The sequence below is a fragment of the Oncorhynchus nerka genome, linkage group LG7 (genome assembly GCF_034236695.1).
Source record: "Oncorhynchus nerka isolate Pitt River linkage group LG7, Oner_Uvic_2.0, whole genome shotgun sequence".
NCBI lineage: Eukaryota > Metazoa > Chordata > Actinopteri > Salmoniformes > Salmonidae > Oncorhynchus > Oncorhynchus nerka.
The window spans coordinates 11499412-11525033 of NC_088402.1; the positions used below are offsets into that span (position 1 = coordinate 11499412).

Here is a 25622-nt window from a genome sequence, read left to right on the forward strand (position 1 = left end):
GTGGTCACTAGCAAAAATTATATTGGCTGTATACTTATGAGGGGCGTTTGTTACAATAATATCCAAAAGAGTAGATCTTTCAGGGTGTTTTAAAGTTGGTGCGGGTTGGTTCAGTTATCAGATAGGTTAGATTGAGCTCAATGCAGATATCTTTCAGCCTATCAGAATCTGGCATCAACCAATCCAGATTAAATTAATAATTCAGATTTAGCATAGTTAGATAGCAAGTCAGACAATCAGCTAAGAGCACATGTTGAGGCAGAGGAAAGTCGATAAATTCCCACATGCGTAAATTACCATTATTACCAAGCCACACTTTTAGAACTAGACATTCAAATTGCTTTGGGACAGAGGTAGTGAGAACATTTTAAGTTGTCCTTTGTAAATATGGTGACACCTCCGACCTCTGTCAACAATGTCAGATTTTAAAAACATTATAACCAGTCAAAGACACAACAGTCTTATTTAGCCAAGTTTCAGATATGACCAGAATGTCCACATTGGTTTGAGAGGCTACAGTTATAATCACACCACAGTTATAATCACACCACAGTTATAATCACACCACAGTGTTATAATCACACCACAGTGTTATAATCAGTTATAATCACACCACAGTGTTATAATCACACCACAGTGTTATAATCACACCACAGTTATAATCACACCACAGTTATAATCACACCACAGTTATAATCACACCACAGTTATAATCACACCACAGTTATAATCACACCACAGTTATAATCACACCACAGTGTTATAATCACACCACAGTGTTATAATCACACCACAGTTATAATCACACCACAGTGTTATAATCACACCACAGTGTTATAATCACACCACAGTGTTATAATCACACCACAGTTATAATCACACCACAGTGTTATAATCACACCACAGTTATAATCACACCACAGTTATAATCACACCACAGTTATAATGTTATAATCACACCACAGTTATAATCACACCACAGTGTTATAATCACACCACAGTTATAACACAGTTATAATGTTATAATCACACCACAGTGTTATAATCACACCACAGTTATAATCACACCACAGTGTATAATCAATCACAGTTATAATCACACCACAGTTATAATCACACCACAGTTATAATCACACCACAGTGTTATAATCACACCACAGTTATAATCACACCACAGTTATAATCACAGTTATAATCCACAGTGTTATAATCACACCACAGTTATAATCACAGTGTTATAATCACACCACAGTTATACCACAGTTATAATGTTATAATTGTTATAATTTTATCACACCACAGTTATAATTTTTAATCCCAGCCTCCAGTTATAATCACACCACAGGTGGTCTTTTGCTATTTACACCACAGGCCGTCATTGTAAATAAGACAGTTATAATTTATTCTTAACAGTGTTATTCACACCTAGTTAAGGTAAAATAAAAAAATAACATCCATTTGAGATCAAACTTCTGGCATTTACATGAATCAGTCCAATGCCACAGCTGTGGTATTTCAGATCAGTCTGAGTCTCTAATCCAATGCTGCAGCTGTGGTATTTCAGATCAGTCTGAGTCTCTAATCCAATGCTGCAGCTGTGGTATTTCAGATCAGTCTGAGTCTCTAATCCAATGCCACAGCTGATTTCAGATCAGTCTGAGTCTCTAATCCAATGCTGCAGCTGTGGTATTTCAGATCAGTCTGAGTCTCTAATCCAATGCCACAGCTGATTTCAGATCAGTCTGAGTCTCTAATCCAATGCCACAGCTGATTTCAGATCAGTCTGATTTCTCTGAGTCTCTAATCCAATGCTGCAGCTGTGGTATTTCAGAGTCAGTCAATGCCACAGATTTCAGATCTAATCCAATGCCACAGCTGATTTCAGATCAGTCTGAGTCTCTAATCCAATGCTGCAGCTGTGGTATTTCAGATCAGTCTGAGTCTCTAATCCAATGCCACAGCTGATTTCAGATCAGTCTGAGTCTCTAATACAATGCCACAGCTGTGGTATTTCAGATCAGTCTGAGTCTCTAATCCAATGCCACAGCTGATTTCAGATCAGTCTGAGTCTCTAATCCAATGCTGCAGCTGATTTCAGATCAGTCTGAGTCTCTAATTCAATGCCACAGCTGATTTCAGATCAGTCTTAGTCTCTAATACAAGCATACTATGCCCAGTTGGTAACCCCTTATTTGCAAATAACATAGAGCTACTGTAGCTTGAATTGGCATAGATACAAGATTTTCTTGAACTGTACCATTGAGCCTAAGCCTCAAGCGGGGACATGGACTAAAACACAAGTCAATGATGGTTACTTGTTGCGGGCCTGCAGTGTGATGATAATGCTGATCATTTATGGTTGGGGTTTCCTGAGTGGGAGTTGGGGTGTTGATAAGTCAAGGACAGTGTCCAGGCACCAAGATGATTTGGATGGACCCTCATCCTCTCTGTCTTTCTCTGTTTCCAACAGAGCTACAGTAGAATCGTAGCCAGTCGTGTAGTGCCAGCAGGGGATGATAGAGTTTGAAGAAACCCCAATCTGATCATGATGCTGTTCAATTTATTGAACGGAGTGGAGGGACGGATATCTAAAAAGTCCACATATGTAGCTAAAGCGAAGGATTAAATTGAAACTTTAGCGGGAGGGAAATTCAACACGGTCCCTGAGGTGAAGGATTAAATTGAAGCCTTAGCAGGTAGGAATCTCCATCTGGAGCTCATTTATGAGCTGAATGGTACGGTTGCTAGGTTGAGTTGAAGCCTTAGCTGGGAGGAATCTTCATCTGTAGCTAATTTTGTGAGCTGAACGGCACGGTTGTTAGGGTGAAAACTGTGATTGAGTCATGAGTTGTGTGGACCCCAGGAAGAGTAGCCGCAGCTTTGGCTATAGCTAATGAGGATCCTAATACAAAAGTAAATGTTGCTAAACAGAAGCAGAACTGGCATTGTGCTTGGATGTCTGCCCGTATCTATAGAGCTACAGAAGTGGTCCATTCACTGGGACTTTGGACCCGGGGTCTTTATAGAGCACAGCATTAGAACTGTTGCATAATAACAGTGGGGTGACTGTTATATAACAGTTTGACTATTGACACACTGAACCTGTGAACATGTACTCTCTTATATGCTCTTATCTGCTGCCTGATAAAGGAGTGGAGAGAGAGAGAGAGAGAGAGAGAGAGAGAGAGAGAGAGAGAGAGAAAGAGGGAGCCATACTCAATTCCTTCAGGTCTTGATATGTAATGAATGAATAACTATATGAATTAATAAACTAATGCATTAATTTCAATAAATCAATCAATCACTGTACTTCATTGATCCCCCAAAAGGGAGAATTAGGTTTGCCATCGGCTGCAGAAGGTCACAGAAGGTCACAGAAGGTCACAGAAGGTCAGGATAGATGATTTTACAGATGATAGCCTGCCCCTTTCCCATCCTTCAGCTATAATACTAACAGCCCATAATACTATGGTCAGAACAAACCTGTATCCGTTTGTACTTTTGATTCCATTTTCAAAGACATCACGGGTCTCTGTGGCTACGCTGTTGCTAGGCTACGGCAATCAGGGGGGGGGTTGGGAGGGAGGATATATTGATGTGACAGGTGAGGTGATCGTTGTGATAGAGGTGACGGAAGAGTGTCAGTGTTGGGTGGGGATGTCTCCACATCAGACTATAAGAGAAGAATGTAGCGACTGGAGTTTGGGTTTTTCCACATGATACGCATGAAGTTCTCATTTACAATTGCGACCTGGCCAAGATAAAGCAAAGCAGTTCGACACATACAACGACACAGAGTTACACATGGAGTAAAACAAACATACAGTCAATAATACAGTATAAACAAGTCTATATATGATGTGAGCAAATGAGGTGAGAAGGGAGGTAAAGGCAAAAAAAGGCCATGGTGGCAAAGTAAATACAATATAGCAAGTAAAACACTGGAATGGTAGATTTGCAATGGAAGAATGTGCAAAGTAGAAATAAAAATAATGGGGTGCAAAGGAGCAAAATAAATTAATTAATTAAATACAGTAGGGAAAGAGGTAGTTGTTTGGGCTAAATTATAGGTGGGCTATGTACAGGTGCAGTAATCTGTGGAAAAAGTCAAGGGGTGTGAATACTTTCTGAAGGCACTGTAATTTCTTCCACCCTAGCCAAATTTCCTCATCTGTTTACATGCACCTCCTCTATATAAAGATGTTTTGGTTCTTCCCTTATGCACTACGCTTTTCCGCATGCTAACTTTTATTATAAACTGAGTGGTTCGAGCCCTGAATGCTGATTGGCTGACAGCCGTGGTATATCAGACCTTATACCAACCCTAACCCTAAGTCACCGCTGGGATTGTTGTATATGGCCAATATACTACAGCGTTGCGTCATACCTAAGAACAGCCCTTATTGCTTAACTATACCACAGTTCAATATAGTCTACCAGTCTGTGTATCCTGTTCTCTATCCACCATTCATAGTGACAATAGTGGTAGGTGGATTGTTTGTCCAGATCTACAATAGGCTACCTAGCAATCATACCACACATAAAAGCATCCAGAAGAACCAATAGGAATAGCTGATAGACAGCGGAGAGGCCAGGTGCATCATTACGCATAAAATAAGTGACTGACATGAGACAGCTCCCCCATTGATCTTGTTTAGGGACAATACAATGTTCCTTCTTAGACTAGCCTACAACACCACAATATAATGTTCCTTCTTAGACTAGCCTACAACACCACAATACAATGTTCCTTCTTAGACTAGCCTACAACACCACAATACAATGTTCCTTCTTAGACTAGCCTACAACACCACAATACAATGTTCCTTCTTAGACTAGCCTACAACACCACAATACAATGTTCCTTCTTAGACTAGCCTACAACACCACAATGCAATGTTCCTTCTTAGACTAGCCTACAACACCACAATGCAATGAATAATTGCGTTATTGTTTTCAAGTTAACAAAATGTAGATTGCAGTAAATTGTCCTTTGAATAACGATGCAAAAGCGTCAGTTGGATCAGTTGTGGGTCTACTATAGGCCGTCATTGTAAATAAGAATTTGTTTGAATTTGTTTGACGTGCCTAGTTAAATAAAATAAAAATACGCTTTATAAGGTCTAGAAAGGCACAGTAGCATGCCAGTCTGGCTGTATTTTTTTTTTTAACTTCTGATACTGAGATGATCTGTCTGTTGCAGATCATAATTCTCCCAAATCCTCCTACCATAATGTGGCCACAGGCAGTCCCATTTATTAAGGACTCTGCCTCCCCTCCAATCAGAGCAGCTATTCCTGCGCACCAAGAAACAAATGCTTCAATATAGACTAAATATTTGTCATTTAACTTTTTAAAATTTGAATGACCTTTTCTATGTGGTATAAACACAACCAGTCACATTGTTTTAATCTGATTAGGCTACTTCAAAAGGTTCCTGTAGGAATGTGCACATTCATACAAATTATAATTCCACCATCTGCAAAATTGGCTTGATGTCAGAAACAGTTCCATCCAGCCTTTTAATGGGACTAAAGTACATGTCAGATACAAACATGTGATGACAGGCTTGGTGGAAACAGCACATTTGTAGGTAAACATCTAGTAAGACTAGGGGTGTTAACGCCCGGTGTCCTTGCTAAATTCCCAGTCTGGCCCTCATACTATCATGACCACTTAATCATCCCCAGCTTCCAATTGGCTCATTCACCCCCCCCCTTCCTCTCCCCTGTAACTATTCCCCAGGTTTTATTGCTGTAAATGAGAACGTGTTCTCAGTCAATTTACCTGGTAAAATAAGGTTGATTTAAAAAAAAAAAAGTTAACTAAACAAAATACGCTAGACAAGTCGGAATAATTTAGTCAGTAAAATTAATTATGTGAGAAATGGCGGTGATGATGCTGTCACGCCCTGACCTTAGTTATCTTTGTTTTCTTTATTATTTTGGTTAGGTCAGGGTGTGACATGGGTGATGTGTGGTTTTTGTCTTACCTATGGTGTTTGTTTTGTCTAGGGGTTTTGTAAGTTTATGGGGCTGTATCCTTTCTAGGTAATTGTATGTCTATGGTTGCCTAGAGTGGTTCTCAATCAGAGGCAGGTGTTTATCGTTGTCTCTGATTGGGAACCATATTTAGGCAGCCATATTCTTTGAGTATTTTGTGGGTGGTTGTCTCCTGTGTCAGTGTTTATGCCACACGGGACTGTTTTCAGGTTTTCACGTTTCTTGTTTTGTATTCTGTTCATGTATAGTTTCTCAGATTAAAGAACCATGAACTTTAACCACGCTGCATATTGGTCCTCCGATCCTTCTAGCTTCTCCTCTTTGGAAGAAAAGGAGGAAATCCCTTGCAGTAATGTAATGTGTATGTTATGTAATGTGTCTATGTAATGTAATGCGTCTATGTAATGTGTCTATGTTAAAAATAAGACCACGAGCCCAGGCTCTGTCGCAGCTGTCTCATCACACACTAGCAACTCCTGTGGCGGGCCGGGCGCAGTGCTCGCTGACCAGGTCGCCAGGTGCACGGTGTTTCCTCCGACACATTGGTGCAGCTGGCTTCCGGGTTGGATGCGCGCTGTGTTAAGAAACAGTGCGGCTTGGTTGGGTCGTGTTTCGGAGGACGCATGGCTTTCGACCTTCGTCTCTTCCGAGCCCGTACGGGAGTTGTAGCGATGAGACAAGATAGTAACTACTAACAATTGGATACCACGAAATTCGGGAGAAAAGGGGGTAAAAATTGTATTTGATTTTTTATTTAAAAAAATAAGGGCCACGATGGAAATTATGTCCCCGACTTTATCGTGCAATCCCTGACACTTAAACAAATATTTGTACTGTGTGTATATATGTATTTCTTTAAACTTAAAAATAAAATCAATTATTCAATCAATCCATACTGTGCAGTGACTTGATGGACTGAAAGAGACATCTGTAACAAAACACTCAGAAGGTTTAAGACGTTCAGAGATTGTCAGGCCAAGTCTTCCATACTGGGTAAGTCTACAAGGTAGGGGAGGGATGATGTATTTTCTGTTTGTCCAGATTGACAGTCTATTGATCGACAGTCTATTGATCGACAGTCTATTGATTGACAGTCTATTTACTGTAAACCATGATATTGAAGCGCCTGAAGTAGATTTGATTGGGTGTGTGGTGCATCGGCACAGAAACCCTATCGGGTGAAAATGTGTTGCAATATATAAAAATGACATCAAAATGTTAAATCTGATTTCCCCCGAGCTGATCATTGTCTGCAGTCTGCTCTGATCATAGTGGAGGTCTAATGAACCAGGCAGGGAGGGTGAGCTGGTCCGTGGTGGGCGGTCGAACCCTCAACCTTCTGGCCCCTTAGCCCTGCATGACATCGATTGTGCCGTAAAACCATGCTGAAGTGGGCAAAGTCCATATCCGCGTTAATAAACACAGGGTCACAATAGTTCTTGGTATTTGTATATATTCTGAATTAATTCTATGAGTGGGGGAGGGTGTTCAATGCATCCTACAGTACAAGAGGAGGGTCGTGCAAAAATATTTTTTAATTTGGGGGAGCGGGGTGCATTTTGTTTTTGGACACCGTGAGTCGAACTGTCCCTTACATTTTCCCCCGCTCTCTCCTATTGGCTACTATCATGCCTAAAGATTGTGTGTGGGGCGGTCTTGCCAATTACCACTCCTACTTAGTTTCTCTGCATGGATGACAGACGATCACCACAGTTCACTGCGAGGAGGATGGCGGAGGAGCTGCACCCAGCCGAGCACTGGTGAGTGGATTTTAATATAATACTGTTTACCAAGTTATTATGGTGAGCTATTCTACAGAGTTATTACAGTGAGCTGTTCTACAGAGTTATTATAGTGAGCTATTCTACAGAGTTATTACAGTGAGCTGTTCTACAGAGTTATTATAGTGAGCTATTCTAAAGAGTTATTATAGTGAGCTATTCTACAGAGTTATTATAGTGAGCTATTCTACAGAGTTATTATAGTGAGCTATTCTACAGAGTTATTATAGTGAGCTATTCTAAAGAGTTATTATAGTGAGCTATTCTAAAGAGTTATTATAGTGAGCTATTCTAAAGAGTTATTAAGAGTTATTATAGTGAGCTATTCTACAGAGTTATTATAGTGAGCTATTCTAAAGAGTTATTATAGTGAGCTATTCTACAGAGTTATTATAGTGAGTTATTATAGTGAGCTTTCTAAGAGAGTTATTATAGAGCTATTCTAGAGTTATTATAGTGAGCTATTCTAAGAGTTATTATAGTGAGCTATTCTAAAGAGTTATTTATAGTGAGCTATTCTAAAGAGTTATTATAGTGAGCTGTTATTATAGTGAGCTATTCTATTATAGTGAGCTATTCTATTATTAAGTGAGCTATTCTACAGAGTTATTATAGTGAGCTGTTCTACAGAGTTATTATAGTGAGCTATTCTACAGAGTTATTATAGTGAGCTATTCTACAGAGTTATTATAGTGAGCTATTCTACAGAGTTATTATAGTGAGCTATAGTGAGAGTTATTATAGTGAGCTATTCTAAAGAGTTATTATAGTGAGCTATTCTACAGAGTTATTATAGTGAGCTATTCAGAGTTATTATAGTGAGCTATTCTTAGTTATTATAGTGAGCTATTCTACAGAGTTATTATAGTGAGCTATACTAAATAGTTATTATAGTGAGCTATTCTACAGAGTTATTATAGTGAGCTATTCTAAATAGCTATTATAGTGAGCTATTCTACAGAGTTATTATAGTGAGCTATACTAAATAGTTATTATAGTGAGCTATTCTACAGAGTTATTATAGTGAGCTATACTAAAGTGAGCTATTCTAAGAGTTATTATAGTGAGCTATTCTACAGAGTTATTATAGTGAGCTATTCTAAAGAGTATTATTATAGTGAGCTATTCTACAGAGTTATTATAGTGAGCTATTCTAAAGAGTTATTATAGTGAGCTATTCTAAAGAGTTATTATAGTGAGCTATTCTACAGAGTTATTATAGTGAGAGAGTTATACTGAGCTATTCTACAGAGTTATTATAGTGAGCTATTCTACAGAGTTATTATAGTGAGCTATTCTACAGAGTTATTATAGTGAGCTATTCTATTATAGAGTTAGTTTATAGTGAGCTATTCTACAGAGTTATTATAGTGAGCTATTCTAAAGAGTTATTATAGTGAGCTATTCTACAGAGTTATTATAGTGAGCTATTCTACAGAGTTATTATAGTGAGCTATTCTAAAGAGTTATTATAGTGAGCTATTCTATTATAGTAGAGCTATTCTAAAGAGTTATTATAGTGAGCTATTCTACAGAGTTATTATAGTGAGCTATTCTAAAGAGTTATTATAGTGAGCTATTCTAAAGAGTTATTATAGTGAGCTATTCTAAAGAGTTATTATAGTGAGCTATTCTACAGAGTTATTATAGTGAGCTATAGTTATTATAGTGAGTTCTACAGAGTTATTAGTGAGCTATTCTACAGAGTTATTATAGTGAGCTATTCTAAGAGTTATTATAGTGAGCTATTCTACAGAGTTATTATAGTGAGCTATTCTAAAGAGTTATTATAGTGAGCTATTATTATAGTGAGCTATTACAGAGTTATTATAGTGAGCTATACAGAGTTATTAAATAGTTATTATAGTGAGCTATTCTACAGAGTTATTATAGTGAGCTGTTCTACAGAGTTATTATAGTGAGCTATTCTAAAGAGTTATTATAGTGAGCTATTCTAAATAGTTATTATAGTGAGCTATTCTACAGAGTTATTATAGTGAGCTATACTAAATAGTTATTATAGTGAGCTATTCTAAAGAGTTATTATAGTGAGCTGTTCTACAAGGTTATTAGAGTGAGCTATTCTATAGAGTTATTATAGTGAGCTATTCTACAGAGTTATTATAGTGAGCTATACTAAATAGTTATTATAGTGAGCTATTCTACAGAGTTATTATAGTGAGTTATACTAAATAGTTATTATAGTGAGCTATTCTAAAGAGTTATTATAGTGAGCTATTCTACAGAGTTATTATAGTGAGCTATTCTACAGAGTTATTATAGTGAGCTATACTAAATAGTTATTATAGTGAGCTATTCTACAGAGTTATTATAGTTATTATAGTGAGCTATTCTAAAGAGTTATTATAGTGAGCTGTTCTACAAGGTTATTAGAGTTATTATTGAGCTATAGAGTTATTATAGTGAGCTATTCTACAGAGTTATTATAGTGAGCTATTCTACAGAGTTATTATAGTGAGCTATTCTACAGAGTTATTATAGTGAGCTATTCTAAAGAGTTATTATAGTGAGCTATTCTACAGAGTTATTATAGTGAGCTGTTCTACAAGGTTATTATAGTGAGCTATTCTATAGAGTTATTATAGTGAGCTGTTCTACAAGGTTATAATAGTGAGCTGTTCTACAAGGTTATTATAGTGAGCTGTTATTATAGTGAGCTATTCTACAAAGTTATTATAGTGAGCTATTCTAAAGAGTTATTATAGTGAGCTATTCTACAGAGTTATTATAGTGAGCTATTCTACAGAGTTATTATAGTGAGCTATTCTACAGAGTTATTATAGTGAGCTATTCTACAGAGTTATTATAGTGAGCTATTCTAAAGAGTTATTATAGTGAGCTATTCTAAAGAGTTATTATAGTGAGCTGTTCTACAAGGTTATTAGAGTGAGCTATTCTATAGAGTTATTATAGTGAGCTATTCTACAGAGTTATTATAATGAGCTATTCTACAGAGTTATTATAGTGAGCTATTCTACAGAGTTATTATAGTGAGCTATTCTAAAGAGTTATTATAGTGAGCTTTACTAAATAGTTATTATAGTGAGCTATTCTACAGAGTTATTATAGTGAGCTATACTAAATAGTTATTATAGTGAGCTATTCTAAAGAGTTATTATAGTGAGCTGTTCTACAAGGTTATTAGAGTGAGCTATTCTATAGAGTTATTATAGTGAGCTATTCTAAAGAGTTATTATAGTGAGCTATTCTACAGAGTTATTATAGTGAGCTATTCTACAGAGTTATTATAGTGAGCTATTCTACAGAGTTATTATAGTGAGCTATTCTAAATAGTTATTATAGTGAGCTATTCTACAGAGTTATTATAGTGAGCTATTCTACAGAGTTAAATAGTGAGCTATTAGAGTTATTATAGTGAGCTATTCTACAGAGTTATTATAGTGAGCTATTCTACAGAGTTATTATAGTGAGCTATTCTAAACAGAGTTATTATAGTGAGCTATACTAAATAGTTATTATAGTGAGCTATTCTACAGAGTTATTATAGTGAGCTATACTAAATAGTTATTATAGTGAGCTATTCTAAAGAGTTATTATAGTGAGCTGTTCTACAAGGTTATTAGAGTGAGCTATTCTATAGAGTTATTATAGTGAGCTATTCTACAGAGTTATTATAGTGAGCTATTCTAAAGAGTTATTATAGTGAGCTATTCTAAAGAGTTATTATAGTGAGTTCTACAAGAGTTATTATAGTGAGCTATTCTATAGAGTTATTATAGTGAGCTATTCTACAGAGTTATTATAGTGAGCTATTCTAAAGAGTTATTATAAATTCTAGTTATTATAGTGAGCTATTCTACAGAGTTATTATAGTGAGCTATACTAAATAGTTATTATAGTGAGCTATTCTAAAGAGTTATTATAGTGAGCTATTCTACAGAGTTATTATAGTGAGCTATTCTACAGAGTTATTATAGTGAGCTATACTAAATAGTTATTATAGTGAGCTATTCTACAGAGTTATTATAGTGAGCTATACTAAATAGTTATTATAGTGAGCTATTCTAAAGAGTTATTATAGTGAGCTGTTCTACAAGGTTATTAGAGTGAGCTATTCTAGTGAGCTATTCTACAGAGTTATTATAGTGAGCTATTCTACAGAGTTATTATAGTGAGCTATTCTACAGAGTTATTATAGTGAGCTATTCTAAAGAGTTATTATAGTGAGCTATTCTACAGAGTTATTATAGTGAGCTATTCTACAGAGTTATTATAGTGAGCTATTCTATAGAGTTATTATAGTGAGCTATTCTACAAGAGTTATTATAGTGAGCTGTTCTACAAGGTTATTATAGTGAGCTATTCTAAAGAGTTATTATAGTGAGCTATTCTACAAGGTTATTATAGTGAGCTGTTATTATAGTGAGCTATTCTACAGAGTTATTATAGTGAGCTATTCTAAAGAGTTATTATAGTGAGCTATTCTACAGAGTTATTATAGTGAGCTATTCTACAGAGTTATTATAGTGAGCTATTCTAAAGAGTTATTATAGTGAGCTGTTCTACAAGGTTATTATAGTGAGCTATTCTATAGAGTTATTATAGTGAGCTATTCTACAGAGTTATTATAGTGAGCTATTCTACAGAGTTATTATATTATGAGCTATTCTACAGAGTTATTATAGTGAGCTATTCTAAAGAGTTATTATAGTGAGCTATTCTACAGAGTTATTATAGTGAGCTATTCTACAGAGTTATTATAGTGAGCTATACTAAATAGTTATTATAGTGAGCTATTCTAAAGAGTTATTATAGTGAGCTATTCTACAGAGTTATTATAGTGAGCTATTCTACAGAGTTATTATAGTGAGCTATTCTAAAGAGTTATTATAGTGAGCTATTCTACAGAGTTATTATAGTGAGCTATTCTACAGAGTTATTATAGTGAGCTATTCTACAGAGTTATTATAGTGAGCTATACTAAATAGTTATTATAGTGAGCTATTCTACAGAGTTATTATAGTGAGCTATTCTACAGAGTTATTATAGTGAGCTATTCTAAGAGTTATTATAGTGAGCTATTATAGTGAGCTATTCTACAGAGTTATTATAGTGAGCTATTCTAAAGAGTTATTATAGTGAGCTATACTAAATAGTTATTATAGTGAGCTATTCTACAGAGTTATTATAGTGAGCTATACTAAATAGTTATTATAGTCAGCTATTCTAAAGAGTTATTATAGTGAGCTGTTCTACAAGGTTATTAGAGTGAGCTATTCTATAGAGTTATTATAGTGAGCTATTCTACAGAGTTATTATAGTGAGCTATACTAAATAGTTATTATAGTGAGCTATTCTACAGAGTTATTATAGTGAGTTATACTAAATAGTTATTATAGTGAGCTATTCTAAAGAGTTATTATAGTGAGCTATTCTACAGAGTTATTATAGTGAGCTATTCTACAGAGTTATTATAGTGAGCTATTCTACAGAGTTATTATAGTGAGCTATACTAAATAGTTATTATAGTGAGCTATTCTACAGAGTTATTATAGTGAGCTATACTAAATAGTTATTATAGTGAGCTATTCTAAAGAGTTATTATAGTGAGCTGTTCTACAAGGTTATTATAGTGAGCTATTCTACAGAGTTATTATAGTGAGCTATTCTACAGAGTTATTATAGTGAGCTATTCTAAAGAGTTATTATAGTGAGCTATTCTACAGAGTTATTATAGTGAGCTGTTCTACAAGGTTATTATAGTGAGCTGTTATTATAGTGAGCTATTCTACAAGGTTATTATAGTGAGCTGTTATTATAGTGAGCTATTCTAAAGAGTTATTATAGTGAGCTGTTATTATAGTGAGCTATTCTACAGAGTTATTATAGTGAGCTATTCTAAAGAGTTATTATAGTGAGCTATTCTAAAGAGTTATTATAGTGAGCTATTCTACAGAGTTATTATAGTGAGCTATTCTACAGAGTTATTATAGTGAGCTATTCTAAAGAGTTATTATAGTGAGCTATTCTACAGAGTTATTATAGTGAGCTATACTTAGTTATTATAGTGAGCTATTCTAAAGAGTTATTATAGTGAGCTATTCTAAAGAGTTATTATAGTGAGTGAGCTATTCTACAGAGTTATTATAGTGAGCTATTCTAGCAGAGTTATTATAGTGAGCTATTCTACAGAGTTATTATAGTGAGCTATTCTACAGAGTTATTATAGTGAGCTATTCTACAGAGTTATTATAGTGAGCTATTCTACAGAGTTATTATAGTGAGCTATTCTGAGTTATTATAGTGAGCTATTCTACAGAGTTATTATAGTGAGCTATTACTAAATAGTTATTATAGTGAGCAGAGTTATTATAGTGAGCTATTCTACTATAGTTATTATAGTGAGCTATACTAAATAGTTATTATAGTGAGCTATTCTACAGAGTTATTATAGTGAGCTATACTAAAGAGTTATTATAGTGAGCTATTCTAAAGAGTTATTATAGTGAGCTATTCTAAAGAGTTATTATAGAGTTATTATAGTGAGCTATTCTACAGAGTTATTATAGTGAGCTATTCTAAAGAGTTATTATAGTGAGCTATTCTAAAGAGTTATTATAGTGAGCTATTCTACAGAGTTATTAGTTATCTAGTTAGTATAGTTAGTTATTCTACAGAGTTATTATAGTGAGCTATTCTACAGAGTTATTATAGTGAGCTATTCTACAGAGTTATTATAGTGAGCTATTCTACAGAGTTATTATAGTGAGCTATACTAAATAGTTATTATAGTGAGCTATTCTACAGAGTTATTATAGTGAGCTATACTAAATAGTTATTATAGTGAGCTATTCTACAGAGTTATTATAGTGAGCTATTCTACAGAGTTATTATAGTGAGCTATACTAAATAGTTATTATAGTGAGCTATTCTACAGAGTTATTATAGTGAGCTATTCTAAAGAGTTATTATAGTGAGCTATTCTAAAGAGTTATTATAGTGAGCTATTCTACAGAGTTATTATAGTGAGCTATTCTACAGAGTTATTATAGTGAGCTATACTAAATAGTTATTATAGTGAGCTATTCTACAGAGTTATTATAGTGAGCTATACTAAATAGTTATTATAGTGAGCTATTCTAAAGAGTTATTATAGTGAGCTGTTCTACAAGGTTATTAGAGTGAGCTATTCTATAGAGTTATTATAGTGAGCTATTCTACAGAGTTATTATAGTGAGCTATTCTACAGAGTTATTATAGTGAGCTATTCTAAAGAGTTATTATAGTGAGCTATTCTACAGAGTTATTATAGTGAGCTATTCTACAGAGTTATTATAGTGAGCTATTCTATAGAGTTATTATAGTGAGCTGTTCTACAAGGTTATAATAGTGAGCTGTTCTACAAGGTTATTATAGTGAGCTGTTATTATAGTGAGCTATTCTACAAGGTTATTATAGTGAGCTGTTATTATAGTGAGCTATTCTACAGTTATTATAGTGAGCTATTCTACAGAGTTATTATAGTGAGCTATTCTACAGAGTTATTATAGTGAGCTATTCTACAGAGTTATTATAGTGAGCTATTCTACAGAGTTATTATAGTAAGCTATTCTAAAGAGTTATTATAGTGAGCTGTTCTACAAGGTTATTAGAGTGAGCTATTCTATAGAGTTATTATAGTGAGCTATTCTACAGAGTTATTATAATGAGCTATTCTACAGAGTTATTATAGTGAGCTATTCTACAGAGTTATTATAGTGAGCTATTCTAAAGAGTTATTATAGTGAGCTTTACTAAATAGTTATTATAGTGAGCTATTCTACAGAGTTATTATAGTGAGCTATACTAAATAGTTATTATAGTGAGCTATTCTAAAGAGTTATTATAGTGAGCTATAAAATAGTTATTATAGTGAGCTATTCTAAAGAGTTATTATAGTGAGCTGTTCTACAAGGTTATTAGAGTGAGCTATTCTTAGAGTTATTATAGTGAGCTATTCAGAGTTATTATAGTGAGAGTTATTATAGTGAGCTATTCTACAGAGTTATTATAGTGAGCTATTCTACAGAGTTATTATAGTGAGCTATTCTACAGAGTTATTATAGTGAGCTATACTAAATAGTTATTATAGTGAGCTATTCTACAGAGTTATTATAGTGAGCTATACTAAATAGCTATTATAGTGAGCTATTCTACAGAGTTATTATAGTGAGCTATTCTACAGAGTTATTATAGTGAGCTATTCTAAAGAGTTATTATAGTGAGCTATACTAAATAGTTATTATAGTGAGCTATTCTACAGAGTTATTATAGTGAGCTATACTAAATAGTTATTATAGTGAGCTATTCTAAAGAGTTATTATAGTGAGCTGTTCTACAAGGTTATTAGAGTGAGCTATTCTACAGAGTTATTATAGTGAGTTATACTAAATAGTTATAGTGAGCTATTCTAAAGAGTTATTATAGTGGGCTATTCTACAGAGTTATTATAGTGAGCTATTCTACAGAGTTATTATAGTGAGCTATTCTACAGAGTTATAGTATAGAGTTATTATAGTGAGCTATACTACAGAGTTATTATAGTGAGTCTAGTTATAGTGAGCTATTCTACAGAGTTATTATAGTGAGCTATTCTAAATAGTTATTATAAATTCTAAAGAGTTATTATAGTGAGCTATTCTAAAGAGTTATTATAGTGAGCTATTCTATAGTGAGTTCTACAAGTTATTATAGCTGAGCTATTATAGTGAGCTATTCTATAGAGTTATTATAGTGAGCTATTCTACAGAGTTATTATAGTGAGCTATTCTACAGAGTTATTATAGTGAGCTATTCTAAAGAGTTATTATAGTGAGCTATTCTACAGAGTTATTATAGTGAGCTATTCTACAAGGTTATTATAGTGAGCTGTTATTATAGTGAGCTATTCTACAGTTATTATAGTGAGCTATTCTACAAGAGTTATTATAGTGAGCTATTCTACAGAGTTATTATAGTGAGCTATTCTACAGAGTTATTATAGTGAGCTATTCTACAGAGTTATTATAGTGAGCTATTCTACAGAGTTATTATAGTGAGCTATTCTAAAGAGTTATTATAGTGAGCTATTCTACAGAGTTATTATAGTGAGCTATACTAAATAGTTATTATAGTGAGCTATTCTACAGAGTTATTCTATAGTTATTATAGCTATACTAAATAGTTATTATAGTGAGCTATTCTACAGAGTTATTATAGTGAGCTATTCTACATAGTTATTATAGTGAGCTATACTAAATAGTTATTATAGTGAGCTATTCTACAGAGTTATTATAGTGAGTTATACTAAATAGTTATTATAGTGAGCTATTCTAAAGAGTTATTATAGTGAGCTATTCTACAGAGTTATTATAGTGAGCTATTCTACAGAGTTATTATAGTGAGCTATTCTAAATAGTTATTATAGTGAGCTATTCTACAGAGTTATTATAGTGAGCTATTCTACAGAGTTATTATAGTGAGCTATTCTACAGAGTTATTATAGTGAGCTATACTAAATAGTTATTATAGTGAGCTATTCTACAGAGTTATTATAGTGAGCTATACTAAATAGTTATTATAGTGAGCTATTCTACAGAGTTATTATAGTGAGCTATTCTACATAGTTATTATAGTGAGCTATACTAAATAGTTATTATAGTGAGCTATTCTACAGAGTTATTATAGTGAGCTAGTTATTATAGTGAGCTATTCTAAAGAGTTATTATAGTATAGTGAGCTATTCTACAGAGTTATTACAGTGAGCTGTTCTACAGAGTTATTATAGTGAGCTATTCTAAAGAGTTATTATAGTGAGCTATTCTACAGAGTTATTATAGTGAGCTATTCTAAATAGTTATTATAGTGAGCTATTCTAAAGAGTTATTATAGTGAGCTATTCTACAAGGTTATTAGAGTGAGCTATTCTATAGAGTTATTATAGTGAGCTATTCTACAGAGTTATTATAGTGAGCTATTCTACAGAGTTATTATAGTGAGCTATTCTAAAGAGTTATTATAGTGAGCTATTCTACAGAGTTATTATAGTGAGCTGTTCTACAAGGTTATTATAGTGAGCTGTTATTATAGTGAGCTATTCTACAAGGTTATTATAGTGAGCTTTTATTATAGTGAGCTATTCTACAGTTATTATAGTGAGCTGTTCTACAAGGTTATTATAGTGAGCTATTCTACAGAGTTATTATAGTGAGCTATTCTACAGAGTTATTATAGTGAGCTATTCTACAGAGTTATTATAGTGAGCTATTCTACAGAGTTATTATAGTGAGCTATTCTAAAGAGTTATTATAGTGAGCTGTTCTACAAGGTTATTAGAGTGAGCTATTCTATAGAGTTATTATAGTGAGCTATTCTACAGAGTTATTATAGTGAGCTATTCTACAGAGTTATTATAGTGAGCTATTCTAAAGAGTTATTATAGTGAGCTATACTAAATAGTTATTATAGTGAGCTATTCTACAGAGTTATTATAGTGAGCTATACTAAATAGTTATTATAGTGAGCTATTCTAAAGAGTTATTATAGTGAGCTGTTCTACAAGAGTTATTATAGTGAGCTATTCTAGTTATTAAGGTTATTATAGTGAGCTATTCTATAGAGTTATTATAGTGAGCTATTCTAAAGAGTTATTATAGTGAGCTATTCTACAGAGTTATTATAGTGAGCTATTCTACAGAGTTATTATAGTGAGCTATTCTACAGAGTTATTATAGTGAGCTATACTAAATAGTTATTATAGTGAGCTATTCTACAGAGTTATTATAGTGAGCTATACTAAATAGCTATTATAGTGAGCTATTCTACAGAGTTATTATAGTGAGCTATTCTACAGAGTTATTATAGTGAGCTATTCTAAAGAGTTATTATAGTGAGCTATACTAAATAGTTATTATAGTGAGCTATTCTACAGAGTTATTATAGTGAGCTATACTAAATAGTTATTATAGTGAGCTATTCTAAAGAGTTATTATAGTGAGCTGTTCTACAAGGTTATTAGAGTGAGCTATTCTATAGAGTTATTATAGTGAGCTATTCTACAGAGTTATTATAGTGAGCTATACTAAATAGTTATTATAGTGAGCTATTCTACAGAGTTATTATAGTGAGTTATACTAAATAGTTATTATAGTGAGCTATTCTAAAGAGTTATTATAGTGAGCTATTCTAAAGAGTTATTATAGTGAGCTATTCTACAGAGTTATTATAGTGAGCTGTTCTACAAGGTTATTATAGTGAGCTGTTATTATAGTGAGCTATTCTACAAGGTTATTATAGTGAGCTATTCTACAGAGTTATTATAGTGAGCTATTCTACAAGGTTATTATAGTGAGCTGTTATTATAGTGAGCTATTCTACAGAGTTATTATAGTGAGCTATTCTACAGTTATTATAGTGAGCTGTTCTACAAGGTTATTATAGTGAGCTATTCTACAGAGTTATTATAGTGAGCTATTCTACAGAGTTATTATAGTGAGCTATTCTACAGAGTTATTATAGTGAGCTATTCTACAGAGTTATTATAGTGAGCTATTCTACAGAGTTATTATAGTGAGCTATTCTACAGAGTTATTATAGTGAGCTATTCTAAAGAGTTATTATAGTGAGCTATTCTACAGAGTTATTATAGTGAGCTATTCTACAGTTATTATAGTGAGCTGTTCTACAAGGTTATTATAGTGAGCTATTCTACAGTTGTTATAGTGAGCTATTCTACAGTTATTATAGTGAGCTGTTCTACAAGGTTATTATAGTGAGCTATTCTACAGAGTTATTATAGTGAGCTATTCTAAAGAGTTCACCAATGTACAGACTGTTTAAGGAATGATAGGATACCACGTTGAGCAATATGCCTCAATGTTTTAATGAGTCTGATATAAACATGCTGATGTAAACATTATTTTAAAAAGCCCCATTAATTGATTTAGTAGGCCCGACTAGAATTCAAACACATAGCCTCATAGCGCATCTACCATTAAACATTTTAGTTCACTAAAATAGGTTTTATTTTGTGACAAAGCTATACATGTAATTTTATTTGTGTAAAATGATCTGCCTTGACAAATGGAAATATTTCTTCCTGTGAACTTGGTGCCGCTACGTCACTTGGACCTTTGAATGTACAGTATTTATAACAGAATGACATAGCTCAGTGGAGTTAAGATGATTAAAGCCTGGATATGTCTGTCACTACCAAGACACAAATACACATCCACCAGTCATTGTAGCCAGCCACATAACTTTGTGACATTCAGAATGTTTTTCACACCTGTAGCTAGAAAGAGTCTTATCATTGATTCTATAAAGGGTTTTTGTTCCTTGTTACACTGAAATGATGACCCAATAGATAATAGACTACCCTTGTCTTACTATTCAGCCAGAGGGAGACCTTGTTACACTGAAATGATGACCCAATAGATAATAGACTACCCTTGTCTTACTATTCAGCCAGAAGGAGACCTTGTTACATTGAAATGATGACCCAATAGATAATAGACTACCCTTGTCTTACTATTCAGCCAGAGGGAGACTGTGTTGCACATTGGTTGGCATGTTATTTTATATTTAACATAGCTAGACTACTGTAGATGAGGGGAGATTATTGTAGAAGTTTGTTATATTTAACATAGCTAGACTACTGTAGATAAGGGGACATTATTGTAGAAGTTTGTTATATTTAACATAGCTAGACTACTGTAGATAAGGGGACATTATTGTAGAAGTTTGTTATATTTAACATAGCTAGACTACTGTAGATGAGGGGACATTATTGTAGAAGTTTGTTATATTAAACATAGCTAGACTACTGTAGATGAGGGGACATTATTGTAGAAGTTTGTTATATTAAACATAGCTAGACTACTGTAGATGAGGGGACATTATTGTAGAAGTTTGTTATATTAAACATAGCTAGACTACTGTAGATAAGGGGAGATTATTGTAGAAGTTTGTTATATTAAACATAGCTAGACTACTGTAGATAAGGGTATACTACTGTAGATAACTGGACATTATTGTAAACGTTTGCTATAAAGCTGTTAGAAGTCTGACTCCGTGATCGCTTAAAGTCAAAGTTCACTGGGTTTATGACATCAGCAGGACCATTTACGCAATGTTGTGTGTGTGCGCAGGTACAGGTGCATCTCCAGTTGGCTTCCATCTTGGTGCCCCACCTCCCTCTCTCAGCTAAAGGATGCAGAGGACAAAATGCTCAAGGGTAAGAGTGTGTGTGTGTGTGTGTGTGTGTGACTACATCCTCTCTCCTACCCGTCATACTTGCACATCTTATCTCCTCTCTCATTTTGCTCTCCCTCCCTGTTCCCCTCCATCTTTCTCCTCCATCCCTCCTTCCATTTCTCTCCTCTCAGCTGTGAAGACCCCATTCTCCAGGCAAGATGTCCCGATATCCAATGGCAACTATGTCTGGACCATAGCCTTCAACGCCAAAGGATATCCCTCACTCCCCCAGCCCCAGTTTAAGCCCCAGTCTCATCCCTCTTCTCCCCAGCCTCATCCCTCTTCTCCCCAGCCTCATCCCTCTTCTCCCCAGCCTCATCCCTCTTCTCCCCAGCCTCATCCCTCTTCTCTCCAGCCTCATCCCTCTTCTCCCCAGCCTCATCCCTCTTCTCTCCAGCCTCATCCCTCTTCTCCCCAGCCTCATCCCTCTTCTCTCCAGCCTCATCCCTCTTCTCCCCAGCCTCATCCCTCTTCTCCCCAGCCTCATCCCTCTTCTCCCCAGCCTCATCCCTCTTCTCTCCAGCGCCGTCCCCGTCCTCCGCTGGTGCTGCTCCATGGGTTTGGGGGTGGTGTGGGTCTGTGGGCTCAGAACCTGGACTCTTTGTGTGGCAGTGGAGCCGTGTATGCCCTGGATCTGCTGGGGTTCGGTCGGAGCAGCAGGCCCCTGTTCAGCGTGGACCCTCAGGGGGCAGAGGAGCAGTTCCTAGGGGCCCTGGAGGAGTGGAGAGACAGGGTGGGCCTGGAGGAAATTATCCTGCTGGGACACAACCTGGGAGGATACCTGGCTGCTGCTTACACACTTAAACACCCACACAGGTCAGCGGGACGAGAGGAGGGGGGGTCGTGTGTTTGTGTTCATACTGTGTGTTCATACGTACACTGAGTGTACAAAACATTAGGAACACCTGCTTTTTTCATGACATAGACCAGGGATACTCAACTACTATTGGAGAAGGTCCAGTGACACAAATCTCCTAGGTGACAAAGGTCCGGATGGAAACCGTCCTTTATCGGTGATGTGGTACAGCGTAGTAACAAGCATAGTCGTCTACGACATAGGAAACACATTGTTATATAAAATGTACATTAAATACAATAAATTAGACTAAGAATTTGTATTAATTACAACTTCTTTCGAATCTTAACATGTGCAAAATTTTATCAACAGTGGTCGCATCATTGTCTATGCACTGTGAACCAATGTACATGGCGGCAGGTAGACTAGTGGTTAGAGTATAGGGGCGGCAGGTAGACTAGTGGTTAGAGTGTAGGGGCGGCAGGTAGACTAGTGGTTAGAGTGTAGGGGCGGCAGGTAGACTAGTGGTTAGAGTGTAGGGGCGGCAGGTAGACTAGTGGTTAGAGTGTAGGGGCGGCAGCTAGACTAGTGGTTAGAGTATAGGGGCGGCAGGTAGACTAGTGGTTAGAGTGTAGGGGCGGCAGGTAGACTAGTGGATAGAGCGTTGGACTAGTAACCAGAAAAGTTGCAAGATCGAATCCCCGAGCTGACAAGGTAAAAATCTGTCGTTCTGCCCTTGAACAAGGCAGAAAAATAAAAAAAACGCACCAGGCTCAACAATGAACACCTGCACCATTGTCTCAGAGTTGCTCTCACACCATTTGTGCCAATGTTCAAATCATTGGCAGGAGACAGAACAATGTAATTTCTCATTGATGCAAGGGCAAGGCCCACTGTTCCCAGGCTGTCATTGAAAATAAGAATTTGTTCTTAACTGACTTGCCTAGTTAAATAAAGGTTAAATAACATGGGCTTTCAAAAATATTTATTTATTTAAATGAAATAAAGTGCATGTTTTCTGGAGAACAAAGGAGAGTTGAAGAAAAATTATAATCAGAACGTCACTGTGGGCCATGCAGTATTCATATAGAAGTCACTGTGGGCCATGCAGTATTCATGTAGAAGTCACTGTGGGCCATGCAGTATTCATGTAGAAGTCACTGTGGGCCATGCAGTATTCATGTAGAAGTCACTGTGGGCCATGCAGTATTCATGTAGAAGTCACTGTGGGCCATGCAGTATTCATGTAGAAGTCACGGTGGGCCATGCAGTATTCATGTAGAAGTCACGGTGGGCCATGCAGTATTCATGTAGAAGTCACGGTGGGCCATGCAGTATTCATGTAGAAGTCACGGTGGGCCATGCAGTATTCATGTAGAAGTGGGCCATGCAGTATTCATGTAGGTCACGGTGGGCCATGCAGTATTCATATAGAAGTCACGGTGGGCCATGCAGTATTCATGTAGAAGTCACTGTGGGCCATGCAGTATTCATGTAGAAGTCACTGTGGGCCATGCAGTATTCATGTAGAAGTCACGGTGGGCCATGCAGTATTCATGTAGAAGTCACTGTGGGCCATGCAGTATTCATGTAGAAGTCACTGTGGGCCATGCAGTATTCATGTAGAAGTCACTGTGGGCCATGCAGTATTCATGTAGAAGTCACTGTGGGCCATGCAGTATTCATGTAGAAGTCACATGCAGTATTCATGTAGAAGTCACTGTGGGCCATGCAGTATTCATGTAGAAGTCACTGTGGGCCATGCAGTATTCATGTAGAAGTCACCGTGGGCCACGCAGTATTCATGTAGAAGTCACTGTGGGCCATGCAGTATTCATGTAGAAGTCACGGTGGGCCATGCAGTATTCATGTAGAAGTCACTGTGGGCCATGCAGTATTCATGTAGAAGTCACTGTGGGCCATGCAGTATTCATGTAGAAGTCACTGTGGGCCATGCAGTATTCATGTAGAAGTCACTGTGGGCCATGCAGTATTCATGTAGAAGTCACTGTGGGCCATGCAGTATTCATGTAGAAGTCACTGTGGGCCATGCAGTATTCATATAGAAGTCACTGTGGGCCATGCAGTATTCATGTAGAAGTCACTGTGGGCCATGCAGTATTCATGTAGAAGTCACTGTGGGCCATGCAGTATTCATGTAGAAGTCACTGTGGGCCATGCAGTATTCATGTAGAAGTCACGGTGGGCCATGCAGTATTCATGTAGAAGTCACGGTGGGCCATGCAGTATTCATGTAGAAGTCACCGTGGGCCACGCAGTATTCATGTAGAAGTCACTGTGGGCCATGCAGTATTCATATAGAAGTCACGGTGGGCCATGCAGTATTCATGTAGAAGTCACGGTGGGCCATGCAGTATTCATGTAGAAGTCACTGTGGGCCACGCAGTATTCATATAGAAGTCACGGTGGGCCATGCAGTATTCATGTAGAAGTCACGGTGGGCCATGCAGTATTCATGTAGAAGTCACGGTGGGCCATGCAGTATTCATGTAGAAGTCACGGTGGGCCATGCAGTATTCATATAGAAGTCACGGTGGGCCATGCAGTATTCATGTAGAAGTCACTGTGGGCCATGCAGTATTCATGTAGAAGTCACGGTGGGCCATGCAGTATTCATGTAGAAGTCACTGTGGGCCATGCAGTATTCATGTAGAAGTCACTGTGGGCCATGCAGTATTCATGTAGAAGTCACTGTGGGCCATGCAGTATTCATGTAGAAGTCACTGTGGGCCATGCAGTATTCATGTAGAAGTCACTGTGGGCCATGCAGTATTCATGTAGAAGTCACCGTGGGCCACGCAGTATTCATGTAGAAGTCACTGTGGGCCATGCAGTATTCATGTAGAAGTCACGGTGGGCCATGCAGTATTCATGTAGAAGTCACTGTGGGCCATGCAGTATTCATGTAGAAGTCACTGTGGGCCATGCAGTATTCATGTAGAAGTCACTGTGGGCCATGCAGTATTCATGTAGAAGTCACTGTGGGCCATGCAGTATTCATGTAGAAGTCACTGTGGGCCATGCAGTATTCATGTAGAAGTCACTGTGGGCCATGCAGTATTCATATAGAAGTCACTGTGGGCCATGCAGTATTCATGTAGAAGTCACTGTGGGCCATGCAGTATTCATGTAGAAGTCACTGTGGGCCATGCAGTATTCATGTGGAAGTCACTGTGGGCCATGCAGTATTCATGTAGAAGTCACTGTGGGCCATGCAGTATTCATGTAGAAGTCACCGTGGGCCATGCAGTATTCATGTAGAAGTCACCGTGGGCCATGTAGTATTCATGTAGAAGTCACCGTGGGCCATGTTATTTAACCTTTATTTAACTAGGCAAGTCAGTTAAGAACAAATTCTTATTTTCAATGACGGCCTGGGAACAGTGGGCCTTGCCCTTGCATCAATGAGAAATTACATTGTTCTGTCTCCTGCCAATGCTTTGAACATTGGCACAAATGGTGAGAGAGCAACCCTGAGACAATGGTGCAGGTGTTCATTGTTGAGCCTGGTGCGGTTTTTGTTTTTAAGAAAGTTAATTGTGGAGAAGGCCGATTCACAGCTGTATGTGGAGCCAAAGAAGTGCCAATTTCTTGAGAACGAGGACTTCAGCTGCAGGCACCATCTTTCCCCAGGAAGTGACAGGGTCACAGTCACCAGCCTGCTCCTTCAAAGACACATTTTCTTGCAGTTCAAACAACTCCATCTGCTGTGATGTAACATCTACCCATCTGAAGATCTGTTTTGCTTCTTCTGACAACTTTGTCACA

The 25622-nt window shown here is 36.4% G+C and overlaps 1 protein-coding gene across 1 annotated transcript in view; it reads left to right on the top strand.

The window, feature by feature from the left end:
* Window positions 1-7658: 7658 nt before the first annotated feature.
* LOC115131241 (1-acylglycerol-3-phosphate O-acyltransferase ABHD5-like) overlaps window positions 7659-25622 on the top strand; it is a 29735-nt gene continuing 11771 nt past the window's right edge. The window contains exons 1-3 of the mRNA XM_065020184.1: window positions 7659-7762; window positions 20932-21017; window positions 21169-21853. Of these exons, the coding sequence (XP_064876256.1) occupies window positions 7692-7762; window positions 20932-21017; window positions 21169-21853 (842 nt within the window). The 5' untranslated portion in view covers window positions 7659-7691. The remainder of the gene's footprint in view (window positions 7763-20931; window positions 21018-21168; window positions 21854-25622) is intronic.